Raw genomic sequence first — 18,242 nt, 5'->3', positions numbered from 1 at the left:
AGCCACATCTGCTTCCCCCAAATTCCAAATTAGTAGAACACATGAGAGAGTGAAAGATAGCTGGCCCAAGAGAAATGGGAGAACTGACTCCCAAAGAACAGCAGAGGATTAACTCATCGCTAAGGGACTTTGAAATTAAGTTTGCTTTATTTTCAAAGCTCTGAAGAAAAGAGGATACACAAGACAGGAAGAGCACATCATGAGAAGAGATGTTTAAAAGTTCCAAATTCAAAACTCTTGAAGTGAAAAACGTAATTATGAAAATAACAGTTTTAATAATTGGGAGTTAACAAGTAGCTCAGACCCACCTGAAGAGAAAATGAGTGCATGAGAAGATGGCGCTGAGGAAATCAGCCCAAACCCGGCCTGGGGTGGAGGGAGGGGTGCGGCCCAGGGAGAGGGAGGCGTGGGAGGAAAGGTTCTGGAGGACGCTGCCTGGCTTCAGAGGCCTCTGGTCCCTCGGCTGTGGGCTGGGCGGAGGGACGGGAGGCTGGACAGCAGCTGGGGCCTGGCTGTGAAAGGCTTGAGCTGGCGTAGGACTTCTGGGCAAAGGGGAGCCAGAGAAGGTTTTGGAGCAGGGCAGCGACACGTAAGAACTGTACTTCAGGGTGTCCCCAAGTGCGGGAACAGATGGCAGAGCGGGCCGGAAGGCGGCTCAAGGCTGGAGTTTTTAGGGCCCTAAGGAGGAAGTGCCGCGAGGGGGTGTATGGGCAGAAGAAGGGCCAGCTCAGACTGAAACCAGACGGCGACTCTGCGCTGGGCTGCGTCTCGTTCTGGCCCTGCTCCCCTGCCCCTTTCAGCCGACCAGCCCCATCCCCGCGCTTGGCAGAGCTGGGCGGCCCCCGACTCTCCTGTCGGAAGGAAGGCCCCGAGGCCGAGAGGCCGGCACTGGCCTTGTGCTCGGAGGGGCTGGCTGCCGTCCGTCCCTCAGGCAGGCTGTGGGGCGGGGGGCACTGCAGGCCCCAGGGCTCCCCCCAGCCGGCCCCGCCCGGCTCGCTGCAGGGCTGGTGCCACCCCGGCCTGAGCATCCTCCCTGCCCACAGGATGTGGAGGGAGGCGAGCCGGGCCCGAAAAACAGGACGGCCGAACTGGACTTTGTAAAAATAGCCCCGGCTGGTGCGGGCCTGGGCGCAGGCTCCAGGGCTCCTGCAGCTCCGCCCTTGCCTGCTCCTGCCCCAGCACCGCCTCCTGCAGTCCAGCGGGGCCAGCAGGGGGTGAGGGTGACTCAGCAGCTCCACGGGTGGGGGGCTCCTCAGGCACAGTCTTCAGCCGAGGCTGGGCTGAACTTCTGGGCGCCAGGCCCCCTCTGCAGGCCACCCAAGCAGGCTGTGACCAGGAGAGAAGGCTCAGCCGGTAGAGTCCTCTGAGTGCCGGGCAGCCCCAAGGGGCGGACAAACGCTCGGTCCTGGCCAAGGCCGCCGTCTTTCAAATGACCTCTCACCAGCCCCACGAAGGGGGGGCGTCATCCCACCACAGGGAGGACAGAGCGAGGCCTCGGGCACGTGGTCGCCTGGCGCCCGAGGGGCAGGGAGCCCCGCGCCCTCGGCCTGGCTCCCCGCCCTGCAGCTCTATTGTCCCGGACCTGTGGGCTCAGCACACGTGAGCCGAGTGAGGGCGTCCCCACGCCCAGGCCACAGGATGTCCTCGTGCGGGAACTGCTGGGAAAGCCACCCCGACCGAACTGCCCAGAAAGATCTCCTCCAACAGACAAAGACCACGTGGTGGGGGGCACTGGCACGGGAAGCTTCTAGCCTGGGGCCCCTGCCCGGGCTGGTCTCTGTGAACAGCACAGGCTGCGTCCTGGCTGCCTTAGCCTCTGGGTCCCCATACGGGGCACAGTCACACGTGCAGGTGTTTGCCTGGGCGGTTCCATCTGCCAGGAGCATCCTTTCTCGTCCCTCTACCTTCAGGACAGGTCCCCTCTCTTCTGTCCCCGAGGGGAGGGCGTCGAGGGCCAGGCAGTGGTCCAGAATGTCCCTGCCCGACCCGCCGGGCATCCTGGGCTAGTTCTTCCACCTCGCGGGGTCTCAGCGGCCCCAGCTGTGGAATGGGAACAGACGTGGTGAGGCTCAGGTGAGCTAAGGGCGTGTCCTGCAGCAGGCTGGGGCTGGCCAGTGGGGACGGTGTGCCTCCCCTTGGACAGCAGGCTGAAGTCCAGGGGCTGCAAGAGCCAGGAGGGCCTGCCCTTCCCGCTCCAGCGGCAGGATGGACCAGCATGGCTGAGGTCTGGCCAGGGGCCGGGGTCACCTCCCTCGGGCCCCTCTCCAGCCACCCAGCAGGGGCTCTTCCAAACTCTCAGCCTTGCGAGGGGAGACCAGAACCTGCTGGGGTTCTCCACTGCCCTCTAACTGGAGGCCAGCTCCGGTCATCGTGCTTAGGGTCCACTCTCCCTCCGTGGCCTCATCTCCGGCTGCTTCCTCCATGGTCTTCCCATGCTGCAGGCTGACCCAGCTCCTTGCTGTCCCCATCACAAGTTTGTCTTGGGAATGCCAGCCAGGACCCTTCCCAGCCTGGAAGCCTGTAATATGATTGAGAGAAAGGGCTCTGGAGTCAGACAAATCGAAATTTAAATTCTGGCTCCGATATGCACTAGCTGTGTGATGTCAACCCTTTCAGCCCCTTTTGTTTGTTCTGTACCATGTAGATAGTAGTGAAATTAAATGAGATAATCTGTGCCGATGTCAAGGGCGCATCCATGGGCCTGGCATATAGTAAGTGCTCCATAAGTGAAAAAGACAGTTATTATTAATAGTAAGCATTGTGGGTCATTAACCATTGTATTATTATTACTTATAAGATTTGTCATTTCTGTATATATTATCAATTTTAAGTATTATCATCATGGTAAACTCCTATTCATCCCTCAGAGTCCAATTCTGACATCACCGCCTCCACGAAGCCTCCCATTACTATCCTGGCAAAAGCTGGCCCTCCTTGCTGTTTCCCCTGCATTTTAGCCATTTAAGTTGGGCAACCCACGGGTGGGCGGCCCCTCTCCCTGGCCAGACAGGGGGCAACCCCTACTCTGTTTTCCTTCTGCCACTCCCCCCCCCAGCATGGACAGGGTCAGAGGGGACAATTCTTCCACTGCCCCCTATAACGTGTGTAAAGCCTCATGCGACCTAAATTTCTGATCTGCGCTCAAGCAGGTCCTGGGAGGCAGGCCCAGCAGGAATAATCCTCCTTTTTTCTAGATGTGAGGAAATACTTTCCACCTTGGCTAATTTAAACCAGGGCTGATGTTGACCGAGGCTGGCCTGCTCTGGGCAGGGCATGGCATTGACTACCTTACCTGCATTATTTTATCTTGTACTCAGAGCAACCCAGGGAGTTGCTATTTTAATCTTCATTTCGCAAACGACAAAGTTGGCTTGCTGGAGCTGGCTTTACCAACTCATGAGAGTCGATCGTTAAATTTTCAGGAATTTTGTGAGCTGGTTGTTCAGCACAACCATGATTAAAAATCAAATTATGTACCTTTACAATGAAATTATATTAGGAGCATGTCACGGATTCTCAAAATTGATCCCTTCCTAATTATTCCGCTATGTCTTACTACGATCTGTGCTCTTGGGGTTTTTGCGCCGATCGTGTCTGCGTGGTGGAAATCCCACAGAGCGGGGGCTGCTTGTTCAGTCTTCGCAGCTCTGTGGTCGGCGATGTCGCTTTGGTAGTCTGACATTCGCCTCGGTGGGTGTATTTACACCACGGGAGTCAGCAGACATTACAAATCAGGGCTTTTACATTTTTCCTTCCCTTTTCAGAGATTCACTTGTAACCCGTTCAGCAGCACGCCACTGAAGTGGAGGCAGGGAAGGGCCGGGGCCTGCCCCGGGTCAGCCGGCTAGGAAGGTGCAGAGCTGAATTCGCGCCCAGGCGGTTTGCCCTGGGGCCCGCGTTCTTACTTCTCTATGCCTATCCTGCCCGAGGTCCCCGTCCCGGAGCTGGGCCCCCCACCCACACATAGCCCCTGTCCTGCTCTCGCAGAGCAAGACAGAAGTAGCCACACCGTTGCTGCCTCGTGCAGGAGACGCCTGCCCAGTCCCTCTGCCTTCCCACCTCCCTCTCTCCCCCCTCCTCCCCTCCCTCTCCCTCCTCCCCTCCCGCCTCCCTGGGGCCTCAGATCCACGGCGGAGCAGCCGAGTCCACGCACACATTCGGCCTAGCGGTCAGAGGCCAGCCAACCGGTCGCCTTGCCTGCCCACCCCAGGCCTTTGGCCATCTGCCCGTCAGCTGCGGGACTGCCTTCCAGGGACAGGGGTGGGGCGGGGGCTGCTCGCCACGTGACCTCGGGCCTATCCTGCCTGGCTCTGGCAGCCCACCTGGGACCTCCGAGGCCCCTCCCAGCACTGACAGCGGCATCCCCAGGGAGTCCTGCAAGACTCTGCTGCTCTCCTGTCCTAGAAGAACAAAACCAGGTCGTGTCACTCCTCGGCGCAGCATCCCCCCGTGTGTCCGTCTCCCATTCACAGAAGCCACAGCCCTACGGTGGGCCATAGGCCCCACCCTGTCTGGCCTCTCACGGTCGCTCCCTCTGCTCCAGCCACTCCGATCTCTTTGCTGCTCCTGAAACACGCTACGCACGCGCCTGCCCCCAGGGCCTTTGCACCTGCTGTTCTTGCCCCCCGTGATTTGTGTCCCCGCCTCCTCCAGGTCTTTGCTGAAATGTCACCTTCTCTGATTTTTCCATTTAAAATTGTGACATCTGCTTTCTCTCTCTCACACACATGCTCACTCTTCCTCTCTCCTGCTTCTGTCCTTTTTCCCTCCTTAGCACTTGTCACCATCTGACACACTCCTTTTTTTTTTTTTTAATTTTTTTAATTGTATGTTTCTCCCTACTACAATGAAAGCTCCGAGAGGGCAGGAAGCTTTGTCTGTTTGGTTTGTTGATGTATCCCAGGTACCTAAAGCAGTGAGTTGTAGATACTCAGAATAATTTTTTTGCTGAATGGATGAATGACGGTGTTTCTGTCAGGAAAGCCTTGGGCACGAGGGCAACTGGGTGACCTGGTAGGCACAAGACCAGGGTTCCAAGCCCAGTTCTGTCCTGATTTGCTGTGTGACCTGGAGTAGGTCCCTTCCCCTCTCTGAGCCCACTTCCCCACGTATAAGGAGAACAATGTGGCAAAGTGTAAGAACATGAGAACACGGGCTGCGAAGTCATTCAGATGGGGGTTCAAATCCCCATGGGGTCACTTACTGCCTGTGGGGCCTTTGGGCGAGACACCTCCCCTCTCTGAATCTGTCTTCCCACCCGTGAGGAGGCAGGATCAGCCCTAGCTTGCAAGGAGGTTGGAAGGAGGCACGAGAGGCTGCGCAGTCCACCCCTGGCGCGGCGCCGGATGTGGAGAGCTTTCAAGGCAGCGCGTGCTCTTTTAAAAAGCGTCCGAGGGGCTCCCGAGACAGGACGAGCCTCGCCTTGCCTTGAAGGGGAGGAGCTGTGGTACCACCCGAACCGGAAAGGCCTCTCCTGGGACCAGGCCCGGCTCTGGGTCGGCTTCCTCGGTTCCTGGCCGGGGCGGGCACTCAGCCTCGAGCCCGGGCACCGTGGGGCTGTGGGCCTGGCCCTCGGGACCCTCAGCCCGTCCTCTCCCCGCCCAGTGTTCATCTGCAGCTTCATGGTGGCTGCCCCCATCTTCGGCTACCTGGGCGACCGCTTCAACAGGAAGGTGATCCTGAGCTGCGGCATCTTCTTCTGGTCGGCAGTGACCTTCTCCAGCTCTTTCATCCCGCAGCAGGTGAGGCCCGCCCCGGCTCCCCACCCCGCCTGTCCGTGCGTCCCGGTCCCTCCCGCGGGCGGCCGGTCTAACTGATCTGGGCTAGCCGAGACGGAGGGTTCCGGTCCCTTTGCTCGAACGCCAGACGGGATCTCCAAGTGCAGTGGCACGCGGGGTCTCGCGCTGCTTCTGTGACGCAGCCCTGCGCACCGGGCCTTCCCTCTGCAGGCTTGAACTGACGGCCTGCAGCCCTGGTGGTATCCTGGCTTTTTCTGAGCCGCCCCATGATTTGGGGCCGAAGCAAGGAAGAGTGGAAGCCAATCCGGCCTGGGAGTCAGGAGCCCCGGGCTCCGTCCTGGCTCTGCTGTCACCTTGCTCTGTAGCCCTAGGGGAGTCAAGACCCCGCTCTGGGTCTTGCTCAGTTCACTTTTCTGCCCGATGACCGGCTTATCCCCGGGTCAAGTTCCAGGGAGGAAAACATTAATTCATCATAAGGGTGTTTCTCACTTGGCTGTGATGGATCTAGGTTTGAGCATCTCAACTCTGCTGCTTCCCCAGCTTTGTGACTTGGAGAAAGTTACTTAACCTCTGAGCCTCAGTTTTCTCATCTTTAGGTTTATTGTGAGAAATAACTGAGCTAAGGAATGGCCAGATGCTGAAACATGTCAGGTGTCCAACAAATTATCATTACTGTCTTTTATTCCAAAGAGGGGATGTGTGGCCCCATGAGGTAGTGAGTTTCCCACCACTAGGGGTGTTCAAACAGAGGATGGACAATCACTTGACGGCTGCTGTAAAGGGAGATGGAGGAAGAAGGGGTGACGATCGGGCTCTGTCCTCAAGGAGCTTTCAAAGTGGGGGACAAAGGAGGAGACCTGGGACCACCCAGGCTGGGGGTGGGAAGGAGATGTGACAGGAACTCCCACCCTCAGAGCCTTCAAGACGTGAAGACAAAGCGCCAAGAGTCCTCAGTGAGGAGAGCTCAGTCTCTTGAAATCCACAGGTCAGGGAGGGCTTCCTGGAGGAGGTGGGTTTGGGCGGGACAGACAGGACAGGGAAAGCAGGTCTCGTGGTGGAGACAGGATGGGCAGAGGCAGCAAGACCACGGAAGGCAGGAAATGGTGGGGCGCGCTGAGGCAGCGAGGGTGAGAGCGCTTTGCCTTGGCAGGGAGGGCCCCCGGCCAGCTGGGCTCTGGGGTTGCTTCTGGAACTAACCAGCGGGCCCGGGGCCACAGTGCCAAGGCTGTGCCGTCTCCGGGTGTGTGTGTTGAGGGGGGCGGCTCGGGGGGAGAGGATGAGCAGGAGGCAGAGAGAGAAACAGAGCACCCCTAATTAATCTGTAAGATGCACCGCCGCCCTGCCGAGTCCCACGGGGGTTTTTTGGTGGACCTTGGCAATGTGATTCTGAGATTCATCTGGCAGAGAACACGCCCAAGAACAGCCAAGGCAATTTGTGAAAAACAGCAGCGAAAGGGAGCTTGCCCTATCCGACGTCACAATGTGGCTCTTCTGACTGATACAGCAGAGGGCGAGGGGAGGAGGTGGAAGAGACGCGACCCTCATTCCCACGGCGATAGAGTGTACGAGGAAGGTTGCACTGCAGATGAAGGGTTTGGGGAGAATTGATTATCCATCCGGATTGAAAATAAAGTTTGGTTTGTATTTCAAACCATACTGCAAAAGAAATTCCAGATAGGTTAAGGTAAGGTAGCAAGCAGAGTATAAAAATCTAGACCTATAAATCAGCAAGAAAACGACAAATTACCCAGTAGAAAAATGGGCGAAGGACAGCGGCAGGCAATTCAGAAGAAGATACCCAAATGGCCAGTAAATATAGGAGGAGATGTCGCTCTGAGTTAATAAGGAATGCACATTTAAACAATGAGATCCCATTTCACACCCATGAGATTGGCAACAATTAAAAAGGCTGACAATACCAAGTGTTATTAAAGCTGTGGAGAATCCCCGACTCAGGCTGTTGATGGGGTGTAAATTGATAGAGCCTCTTTGGAGAGTTTCGTAGAACTCAAACTGTGTAACCCACGGCCCTGTCTTCTCCTTCCCAAGAGAGAAACTCCAGCTCGTGGACAGGGAGTGACGAAAGCAAGGGTGTTTGGTGCAGTCTTGTAATAGAAAGAGAAGCCCCAGCAAAGATCTCCATGCCCGTCCCTGGGGGATGCACGGATAAAATGGGTGTATTCATTCTAGGAAATTCTCGACAGCAAAGGAATGATGTAGATCGATATTAACCAGCATAAATGCGTTTCAAACAGATAAGATGGAGGAGCGAAAGCACGTTGGGGGATCAGGTGTACGGAAGTGCCCCTTGGATGTTCTTTCTTTTAAAGCACCCACAGGCACGTGTTGTTCTTGGGTGCATATGTGTACGTGCAAGCAAAGACAGAGAAGGGCTCACGACAAATACGTGAGTTTTTGATGGGTTCCTGTGGGCAGAGGTGGGGATAAACAGGCTCCCTGGGTGAAGGCGCTCGTATCTGCCTGCTATTGTACTAGGGAGAATGATTGATGGGCCCTGAGCCATTCTTCCTCTCATCTCCGACAAGCATAAACTTTAAGAGATTGTTTTTACGATCTGGGATGGAGTCAGCCTTCCTGTACAAGATGTGGAATCCAAAGGCCAGTAAGGAAAAAAATCAACAGATTTCACAGGATTGACGTAAACAAAACAAAACTTCTTTATGGTGACGCCCCCCACAAAGTTGAAAGACAAAAGAAAATACTTGGGACATCTATAATAAGGGATTGATGCCCGTGATATATAAAAAGCTAACATACGGGAGCAGGTGTAGCTCAAGTGATTGAGCGCCTGCTTCCCACGTATGAAGTCCCATGTTCAATCCCCAGTACCTCCTAAAAACAAAAACAAAACAAACGAAAAACCAGCTCTCATTGGGGAGTGGCTGTAGCTCAATGGTTGAGCGCCTGCTTCCCATGTATGAGGACCTGGGTTCAATCCCCGGTACCTCCTAAAAAATAAAGAATTTACCAAAAAGCTGATATAAATCCATACAAAAACAACCCAAGAGAAAAATAGGAAAAGGCTGTGGGCAGACATTCCCAGGAAAAGAGCTAAGGAGGAACATGGAGATTGGGAGAGCAAACAAGTGAAACAGCCACGGATGCGAGAGAGGGTCAGAGATGGACGGGCAGAAGCAGAGATGCCAAGGAAGGCCCAGGCAAGACATGAGCAGATGGAGGGAGAGACGCACGGAGACCCCGGGAGGGCTGGACGTGGGCGACGCTGGCCAGATGGGCAGACAGGGTGGGGCTGGGAAAAGATGACCAGCCTGGCTTCCCAGGCCCTGGGGACCTGGGGGCCCGGGGTGGGGGTCCACATCGAAGGGTAGTGCCACCAGCATGGCCCCACCCTTCCCTGCCCACTGGGCTTTGCTCTTTGAAGCGTGTGTGGGAGGGGGTGCCCACTGGCTGCTTTGTCCACTCCCCACCCAGGTGGGCTTCAGTGCTGCCATCGTCAGCGCAGTCGCCCAGCTTGGGGGAGGGACACCGGGTGGGCGATGTCTTGAGGCTCCCGAGGTGGGGCCAGAACCCAGGAAGGAGGTCTCCCAACTGGTGGGGTCTGTCACCACCACCCCCCCAGTGCTTATGGGGACAGTCCAGTCTCATCCCAGCGCAGGGCCAACTGCAGAGAGAGGGAGCCTGAGTCTCAGAGTGGCCTGAGGGTGCAGGCCCCCTGAGGTGGGGGCTGGGCTCCTTCCTCGCCCCTTGCCCCCCGACCCTGTAGGGGGTAGACCGGGAACCAAGTGGGATCAGGCAGAGGAGCAGTGCAGACCCGCGGCTCTCTCCGCCCCTCCCCGACAGTACTTCTGGCTGCTGGTCCTATCGCGGGGGCTGGTGGGCATCGGCGAGGCCAGTTACTCCACCATAGCACCCACCATCATTGGCGACCTCTTCAGCAAGAACACGCGCACGCTCATGCTATCCGTCTTCTACTTTGCCATCCCGCTGGGCAGGTGAGAGCCTGAGGTCCCAGGGTTTGGGCGAGGATCTGGGCAAGGGGTGCCTGGGGTTTGGGGAGGGCAGAAAGGCCTGTGCCCGCTCCCTGGCCAGCCGGCCTCGCGGCGAGGGGGGGACATTCTACCTGGCCGAGTGTCCCCCGGTCCCTGTGCCTCTGTCCCTGCTACGCCTGACCTGGGACCTGTCTTCTCTGCAGCGGTCTGGGCTACATCACCGGCTCCAGTGTGAAGCAGGCGGCCGGAGACTGGCACTGGGCCTTGCGGGTAAGGCCAGGGCCCTTCCACACAAGACATCCTCAGACCAGCCCTTGCCACGGTGGCCCAGAGAGTCCAGGCTAGATGCAGGTCGGGTCCTCCCAGCTTCCTGCCTCGCAGGCCTGAGCTCTGCACCCCTGTCCTTCTGGGGTAGTTTAGATTGAGGTGCACCAGGAGGCCTGGGCAGCCAGGCGTGGCACTGTCCTCAGGCGCCCCAGTCTCAGTGCTGAAATCTCCGCCCCTGGAAGCCCCAGGATGAAGCTCCAAGGCCTCTCCTGCCATGTCAGGAAATTCCAAATCCACGGTGGCACTTCCTGCCTTGGGCCTTGATGCTGTGTGAGAGTGAGGCTGGACAAGACCTCCGCGTGGGGCCCCCAGGGCCTGGAGTCACTTCCTGCCCTGCTCGAGGGTTGGGGCAAGTTTGCCAAGGCCCCAGGACAGTGCAATTGGAGGAAACAGAGATCCCCAGTCTTGGGAGGAGCGGAAGCTTAAGACAAAGTGTTTTTTCCTCAAAAGCAGGAAGGAAGCAGCCTCCGTGGAATTTCTTGATGGGGCGTGAGAGGAGTGGCCTAGAGAGGAACTCCCCAGCCCATGGGCTCCCGTGCCTGGTGGGGGCAGGGGCGGATTCCCTCTTCTCATGGGTTTGGGAAGGGGCCAGGAGATTGGAACCCAGGCTTCCAAGGGGCCCCTCTTCCATCTGGAAAGAGGCCTGGGGCCTCGGAGATTCTGTTCTTGACATTGGTCTGCATGCAAGGCAGACCAAGGGGGCTCCTCAGGCCCTGTTACCGGGGAGCCCACACGAGCTCCTCCCGAGAGATGAGGTACCTAGTCTACTAGATAGAAGCTCATGCCAGTCAGGTCCTTCCTAGCCCCACAGGATGAAGGGCTGGCCTGCAGAACCTTCCCGGCTCCAAGGTGTTGGGCAGGGTTGGAATCTGGTTCTCTGCCCTCACAAACTCTCATTTCTCCCCCAAGGTCATACTCCACTTGTGTGTTCATCCATCCATCTTCCTTCTTTCCATCCATCCATCCTTCCCTCCATCCATCCCTCCATCCATCCATCCTTCCATCCATTCCTCCATCCCTCCTTCCATCCATTCATCTGTCCATCTCTCCAACCATTCTACCTCCATCTGTTCAACTATCTTTCCTCCTTCTTCCATCCTCTCCTGCTATCCACCCATCGACCCCTCCCTTTTTCCATAGTCTGTTCCCTGCATGCCCCCCACCCCCCATCCCGCCCCTGCTCTGGGCAGTCCATTTTGAATCCCCAAGTCCTTCACCGACACCATCTCCCGTGGCTTTGCTCAGCAGCTTGAGGGAAGGCTGGTCAGACGCCAGCTCAGGGGAGGAGCCCGGGGCCCAGAGAACGTGTCGCTCGCCTGAGGGCCGCTCCTTGGCGCCAGCCGCCCCGGTGTCCTGACTGCTTGTTCCCTGCCCTGCCAGGTGTCTCCCATCCTGGGCATGATCACAGGCACCCTCATCCTTATCCTGGTCCCAGCCACGAGGAGGGGCCATGCCGACCAGCTCGGGGGGCAGCTGAAGGCACGGACCTCGTGGCTCCGGGACATGAAGGCTCTGATCCGCAAGTGAGTCCTGCTGGGAGGGGGTCTGGTGGCAAGAGGGAGCAGGCCCCCTCCCCTGCAGGGCAGCTCACCTAGGACCCTCAGCAGACACCCTGCCCAGGGGCCGGGCGATGCCCACAGTGCTGGGAGTGACATCTGGCCACTAGTGCTTATTCTTACACCCCAGAAGCCCCTGCACCTGAACGCTCACCCCCAAAGCCTCTAAGGGAAGGTGTCTGAGGCCTTCTGTCCTTGGGAAGGTGTGAGCCGGCAGGCGGGGTGGGGTGGGGGAAGGCAGCCTCCCAGGGCCCCGATGCCTCGGGCCCTCCCTGGCGTCCCCGTGGTCCGGGCCCCCTGCTCAGTGCCGCTGCCCCGGCCTCTCCCCAGCCGCAGCTACGTCTTCTCCTCCCTGGCCACGTCGGCCGTGTCCTTCGCCACAGGGGCCCTGGGCATGTGGATCCCACTCTACCTGCACCGCGCCCAAGTCGTGCAGAAGACGGCGGAGACGTGCAGCAGCCCGCCCTGTGGGGCCAAGGACAGGTGGGGCCAGGCGGGGGTGCATGGGGCCGCGCGGCGCGGGACACCGGGCAGGAGAAGCCCTGTGCCCCCAGGTGCGCCCCAACCCGTGCCCGCGGTCCTGTCCCCACAGCCTCATCTTTGGGGCCATCACCTGCTTTACGGGCTTCCTGGGTGTGGTCACGGGCGCGGGCGCCACGCGCTGGTGCCGCCTGCGGACGCAGCGAGCCGACCCGCTGGTGTGCGCCGTGGGCATGCTGGGCTCCGCCATCTTCATCTGCCTGATCTTCGTGGCCGCCAAGAGCAGCATCGTGGGGGCCTACGTGAGTGCGGCATCCCGGGCCCTCCTTCTCCCTGGGGGGCGCTGGGAGCCCGCACCTGCCTCTCCTCTGCCCGGGGCTGCAGGCACGGCTCAGTCTGGGCATAAAACCCCCCAGATCGCTCGGAGGCGGGACTGCCAGGAGGAGCACCCCGGGGAGGCTTTCCCGGGAGGCCAGTGTGCAGGGGCTGGGAGGCGCCTGACGCTGCTCTGGCCTCTCCCGGGCAGGTCTGTATCTTTGTGGGGGAGACGCTGCTGTTTTCTAACTGGGCCATCACTGCCGACATCCTCATGGTGAGTGGGGCCGGCCAAGGCCGCCTCGTGCTGACCAAGGCCTCTCGACCTCACGCGGGGCAGCTGGGGAGAGCGGGCAGGGCTGGGGCTGGGGGAGAAGAAGGCACATGCGGAGGCTCGACCTGGAGGCGGGGAGGGGATCAGGAGGTGAGAGGTTTGGGGGTCCTGGGGCAGAGCCTGGAAACAAGAGGGCTGGGGAGGTGGGAGGGTGAGATGTGGGGACCGGGTGGGGAAGGGGCTGTCTCGAGGCTCAGATTCGTGGCGGGGAGGCTGGCAGTGCCAGGCTGGCGCCGAGGCAGCGCGGCCTGCCGGCGCTCCTCCTCCAGAGCCCGTGCTCCGGTGCGCTCTGTCCCTCCAGCTCAGCCCGCATCCCAGGCGGGCAGGCCGAGTGCCCGCGGCTGGTGTCGGGAGGACAGAGGCCGTCTTCACGGGGCCAACAATGGGCTCCAGACCAGCCGGCCGGGGACAAAGGGCCGTCTGAGCGGCCAGCAGGGGCCGGTGTCCCTGGGCGGGACCGGAGCCTTCTGGGAGGAGCTGGAGGGGGCTGTGGCCCTAGTCACTTGTGGCAGCCTGGGGGCGGGGACCACCTGGCCTTCCTTTGGGGACCCTCCAAGGCAGTGTCAGGAGGAGCCTGGGAGAGGAGAGCGCAGGGGCGGAGGGTGGCAAGAATGTCTGGGAGGTGCCAGGGCAGGCCCTGGGGCAGAGGGAGAAGGACCCCTCGTGGGCTGACCCGCAGGGTGCTGGGGCATTGGTGCAGCTCGCTCCTCTACTCTCTCCCCCACCAGCACGGGGTAGGGGGACGGGGGGTTGAGGTGACTCAGCGCTGTGCCGCGGCCTAGAGCCAGGTGGGCTGGCAGGGGTGGGGCAGGGGTCACTGCGTGTTCCCGGGTGAGGGGAGGAGTGACGTGGAGTCAAGGGCTCGGCCTCCGCCCGGGGGTAGCTCCATCTCCAGGGCCTGGGTCCCAGGGAAATCGTGTCCTACTTTATTAAATGTCTCAGGCAAGCAACTAATTATTGCTGGAAACGGGGCCACGTAATTTCATCTGACCTAGGTCTCTTCCCCCACCTCCCAGGGTGCTCAGTGGGTGCTGGCGGCTCTCAGACTGTCCACAAAAGCTGGTGCTAGGACGGCTTGTGATCTCTGAATAGATGGGGCAGCTGGAGCTCAGGGAGCGGGGGGCTGCCCAGGGGCACCCACTGAGCTGCTGCTCTGCCACCAATCCCTCATGTCTGACCTTGGCCTTGGAAATGCAGACCCGGGGGCCAGGGCCTGCTCAGTCTGGTGGGGGCTCCCAGCTGTCCCCCTGGGCCCGGCAGCCCCTGGCACTCAGCCCTAAGCGTGCCAGTGGGTGAAAGTGGAGGCTCGCCCAGGCAGGGTCCTGCTGGCTGGCCCTGCATGGCCCCGCTCTGCGTGCAGGTGTCTAAGCTCGTGAGGAGGCAAGGGCGAAAAGCCGAGGCCGGGGTTGGGTTGCCCCCGATGTGCCTGACTCCTCGTGGTGAGCCCTCAGGAACGCGTGCCTCTCTGGGCCTCAGTTTCCCCAGGACAGCCTGGAGGAGGCAGCTTGGCCCAAAACTCTGAGCCTTGACTGCTTCTGATGGCACAGGTGTCCCCCGGCTCAAAGAGCCCCACACTGAAGGCCTGTCCTGACTGGCCCAGGGTGACCCCAGACTGTTCTCCCCTTGAGTGGCCATGGGGGATGAGGGAAGTGGAGATGTCCGTCCCCTGGATGGGGACCTGGGGGAGGCGGGTGTTGTCTGGGGCAGGTTCAGGGCCAGAGTCTAGGGTCATCCACGTGGAGGTGTCTGGGACAGTGGGGGCCTGGCATTCAAATGTGTGAAGCCGGAAGCTACTGCACGGAGGAGCGGCCTGAGCCGCGTGTGGCCAGATCGGGCTCCAGGGAGCCGAGGTGGCTGATGGGGAAGAGCAGAGGGCCTGGGCAGAGCAGAGGGGTGGGCAATAAAGTGGGTGGTGGAGGAGGAAGGACCCAGCAGGGGGAGGTTCAGGAACCAGGGCAGGTGTGAGCCTGAGGGTGTGGGGGCTTGTGGAGTACCCCGGGAGGAGGCCGGGTGGGTGGGCCCAGCTCCGGGGGCGCTGACCCCCCATCTTTCCTGCAGTGTGTGGTCATTCCCACGCGAAGGGCCACCGCGGTAGCCCTGCAGAGCTTCACCTCCCACCTGCTGGGGGACGCCGGAAGCCCCTACCTCATCGGCTTCGTGAGTACCCCGGGAGGTGGGGAGCGGGCCTGGGGAGAGCGGGGTGGGGGACGGCAGGGAGGGGGCCGTGCCCCGACCCGCTCCCACCCCTCGCCCTGTCCCTGCAGATCTCGGACCTGATCCGCCAGAGCACCAAGGACTCGCCGCTCTGGGAGTTCCTGAGCCTGGGCTACGCCCTCATGCTCTGCCCCTTTGTGGTGGTCCTGGGAGGCATGCTCTTCCTCGCCACCGCGCTCTTCTTCCTCAGCGACCGCGCCAGGGCCGAGCAGCAGTGAGTGTGGGGGGTGGGCCGCCTGCCCCCGCTGCGATGCAGCCACCAACGGCCGCCCCTTCCCAGGGGTTGGGGGGGCAAGCGGCTCACCAGGCATCTGGGGAGGGTCGGGGGCAGCCTGGCCAAGGGGGTCCAGGGGCCGCCCTGCCCCTGGCAGACAGGCCCCCAGGCCTTCCTGTCCTGCGATCCCGCCCCCGGCCCTCGGCCACCCACCCAGGCCCGGCCTCTGGGTCCCCGTTGGGTGTGAGTGAGGCCCCTTGGTGGGGGCTTCTATCCTTGGGGCTTTCTTGGGTGTTAGGCGGTTTTCAGAGCTGGGGCCCCCTGCCCTTCTCTTTTCTCTTGTTTTCTGACTTCTCTCTCCTCTTCTCTTTCCTCCTCTCTCTCCTCTCCCCACCCCTGGGCTCTCCCATCTCCCCCTGGGGCTGACGAGGTCCCTGCCCAGAACCTCCGGTCAGCTGGCCCCCGTGATGCGATGTGCCAGAGCAGTGCCTGGGCCCGGCCCCCGCTGACGCGCCACCCTGACCCCCGCCCGTCTCTCCCTCAGGGCGAACCAGCTGACGATGCCGCCGGCATCCATGAAAGTCTGAGGCGGTGAGTGCAGGCCAGGGAGGCCCCGGGGGCCGAGGGGCAGCCTCCACCCGCGAGGGAGAGCGTGGAGGGGAGCGGGCGAGCCCGGCCCCCGCGGTGGGGGGGAGGGGGCGCAGTGTTAGGAACCAGGAGCCACCCCCGAGTCACCTCCTGCCTGAGGACATCCTGCCCTGTGCTTGGTACTGCTGGACCTCTGGGCGGGGGAGCCGGCGCCTTCTTCCAGTAAACCAGCTCCTCCTTCCTTCCTTGGAAGGGCTGGGGGCACAGGTCAGGGCCAGGCCGGGCCAGGGACTCCCCGCTCCGAGGCACCCGGCAGGACAGATAAGCAAGGGCCAGAGAGGAGCCCCCGGCCCTCCTCTGCCCCCTGCCCCTCCCCAGGGCCGGCCTCTGGGGGCTGCAGCTTCCCGGCAGTGCCGGGCCCAAGGTCACTGCTCCCCCCACCGCAGCCCACACCCCTTTCCTGCCATACCCCAGAAACTGGAGAAAGGCAAGGGAAATGAGGGAGCAGAGCCCCGGGATGGCGCCTCCCAGCGCCCCCGCCTCTGACCTCTGGCTGCCCCCAGGTGCTGCTGGGACAATGAAGAATCCACACTCCTACCTGGCCCGGGAGGTGTCCTACGGCATCCCGGGCCTGCTGGGCTGTCCCAAAGCTTTCTGTGTGACCCAGGGCTGGGTGCCCGCCCTCTCTGGTCTGGGACTGCTGAGTGGCCCTGGCTCCGAGAAGAGGCTGCGTCCTCAATTAACTTGGAAGGCTGCACTGGCTGGAGTCATGCGGTTGGACAGATTCCCAGCCCTGGATTTGGGCTGCATGGCCCTTGGGGCCATGGGAGACGACAACCCCAAGTGCGTGTTTGGAGAGAGCCCGGCCTGACACCGGTTTGTGTGATCTTGGGCAAGTCCCTGCCCTCCCAAGACCGAGAGGCCAGGGGGCTGGACTTTCCCACGCAGCCTGCTGGGCAAGGCACTCTCGGCAGCTTTGAAGATCCAACAGCTCCTGGACCGTACGGAGAAGCAGCAGCCCAGGCCTCGGGGAGGCAGTTCAGGCTCTGAGGCTCCGGTGGGCCTGGAGTGCGGGTACCGTGCCTCTAGGCTGGGCCTCCGCCCTTGGGGATGCCGGACTCGGCCTGGCAAGCAGAGCCGGGCACCCAAGTTGCTGAGCGCTTCCCAGCCCGGGCCTGCCAGACCAGCCGGTGCTCAGGAGGGCATGGGCTGCACAGCCGGGTGGGGACCACTCCAAAGCGGGGAGCTGACACCACCAGGGCTGAAGGCCCGTGGTAGCTGCACACCGCCTGTCGCCAGGCTGGCCTTTGGGGGCTCCCCGCAGCACCTGGAGCACCTTCACCATGTACCTTCGTCCATGCCGTACTCCATGCCCCACTAGCAGTCAGGAACCCATTCCTTCCCAGAGGCTAGGGCTGGGTCTTTTCCAGGGGCAGGACCCAGGAGACCATTCCCAGAATCCATGGGGTGGTAGCCAAGGCTCTGGCTGCCAGAGGAAGCAGCCATCCAGGGCTTCCTGACCCAGGGAATGAGGTCAGTAGAGGCAGGCCCCCACACCACCCCACGGGCCGGCAGCCCAGGACCCCTCCAGACACACCTAAGAACTGGTCTGCTGTTGCTTTCACACACATTCACATCAGCACCACTACTCCCGGCACACCCTGCGGGCCAGGCCTTCATCCCAGCCGCTGATCAACGCCCACTCCTACGTGCGAGTGCACAAACACACCACCTTCCTCGCCGCCACGCACCGGCGTGCAGCTGCCGACCCCCCAGGGGCCCTCCCGCTCCCTGGCGGACCTCATCGGCCTACACACTTGCTGGAACCTAGGGTGGTTCTGGCCCAGGAGGCCCTTGCTGGCTGCAGAATCGAGAGCCGGCTTGGACAATGCTCTCCTCGCCCCTTCATTACTGGCTGGCCGTGGCTTCAGTGGTGTGCAAACTAGGGAACCCCCCTCTCCTTCACGCTCTGGGGCATCCTGAGGGGTTTAACACCAGGGGTGGGGGTGGTGACCCCCAAGGATCAGCCTGGCCTTCACCCCCACCCCAGCCTCAGCTGGGACCCCAGCAATGTTTTCTTGTTGTACAAGAACCAGGTCCAAGTGTTGCCTCCTCTTCCTTCCGGAAGCCAAACTGCTCCTTTATTTTTTAGAGCTGCTGATTGTGAATCTCAGAGTCTAAGAGAAGCCAAATATATTCCTCTTGTAAATGAAGAAATAAACCTATTTAAATCATGCTCTGGTAGCTCCTGCAGCAAAGAGGCCTGGGGTGGGGGTGGGGACGTGGGAGGAGCAAGTGCTTACCTGCACCTACCTGGGCCCAGGTACGGCCCAACTGCCCGGACCCTGGACATGGGCCATGCAGCCACGGGAGCCGAGGCCCTGGCCCCTCGGAGGTCAAGCATTTTCTGGCCAGAGAACCTGGCCAGCCAGATGGCAGAGGCAGGGCTCAGCCCAGGCCCAGGGATCTGTATACCCCTTTGGGACCAAATGGGAACCAGTGTAG

The 18,242-nt window shown here is 60.9% G+C and overlaps 1 protein-coding gene across 2 annotated transcripts in view; it reads left to right on the top strand.

Moving 5' to 3' along the window:
• The window catches only part of SPNS2 (SPNS lysolipid transporter 2, sphingosine-1-phosphate), a 35,222-nt gene extending 17,251 nt beyond the window's left edge, over positions 1-17,971 (top strand). Inside the window, exons 3-13 of one of the 2 annotated variants that reach the window (XR_009182366.1) lie at positions 5,605-5,741; positions 9,561-9,712; positions 9,913-9,979; positions 11,417-11,559; positions 11,923-12,075; positions 12,185-12,374; positions 12,599-12,664; positions 14,780-14,878; positions 14,986-15,149; positions 15,580-15,740; positions 16,301-17,971. Coding sequence is in view for 1 of the 2 variants with exons in the window: in XM_058283743.2 (XP_058139726.1) it covers positions 5,605-5,741; positions 9,561-9,712; positions 9,913-9,979; positions 11,417-11,559; positions 11,923-12,075; positions 12,185-12,374; positions 12,599-12,664; positions 14,780-14,878; positions 14,986-15,149; positions 15,694-15,736 (1,214 nt within the window). In the remaining variant the exon portion in view is untranslated. The remainder of the gene's footprint in view (positions 1-5,604; positions 5,742-9,560; positions 9,713-9,912; positions 9,980-11,416; positions 11,560-11,922; positions 12,076-12,184; positions 12,375-12,598; positions 12,665-14,779; positions 14,879-14,985; positions 15,150-15,579; positions 15,741-16,300) is intronic. The other variant, XM_058283743.2, reaches the window with a different exon arrangement.
• Positions 17,972-18,242: the final 271 nt, after the last annotated feature.

This window comes from Dasypus novemcinctus, chromosome 21 (assembly GCF_030445035.2).
Source record: "Dasypus novemcinctus isolate mDasNov1 chromosome 21, mDasNov1.1.hap2, whole genome shotgun sequence".
Classification (NCBI taxonomy): domain Eukaryota; kingdom Metazoa; phylum Chordata; class Mammalia; order Cingulata; family Dasypodidae; genus Dasypus; species Dasypus novemcinctus.
This window is presented reverse-complemented; position numbering and strand designations above follow the sequence as displayed.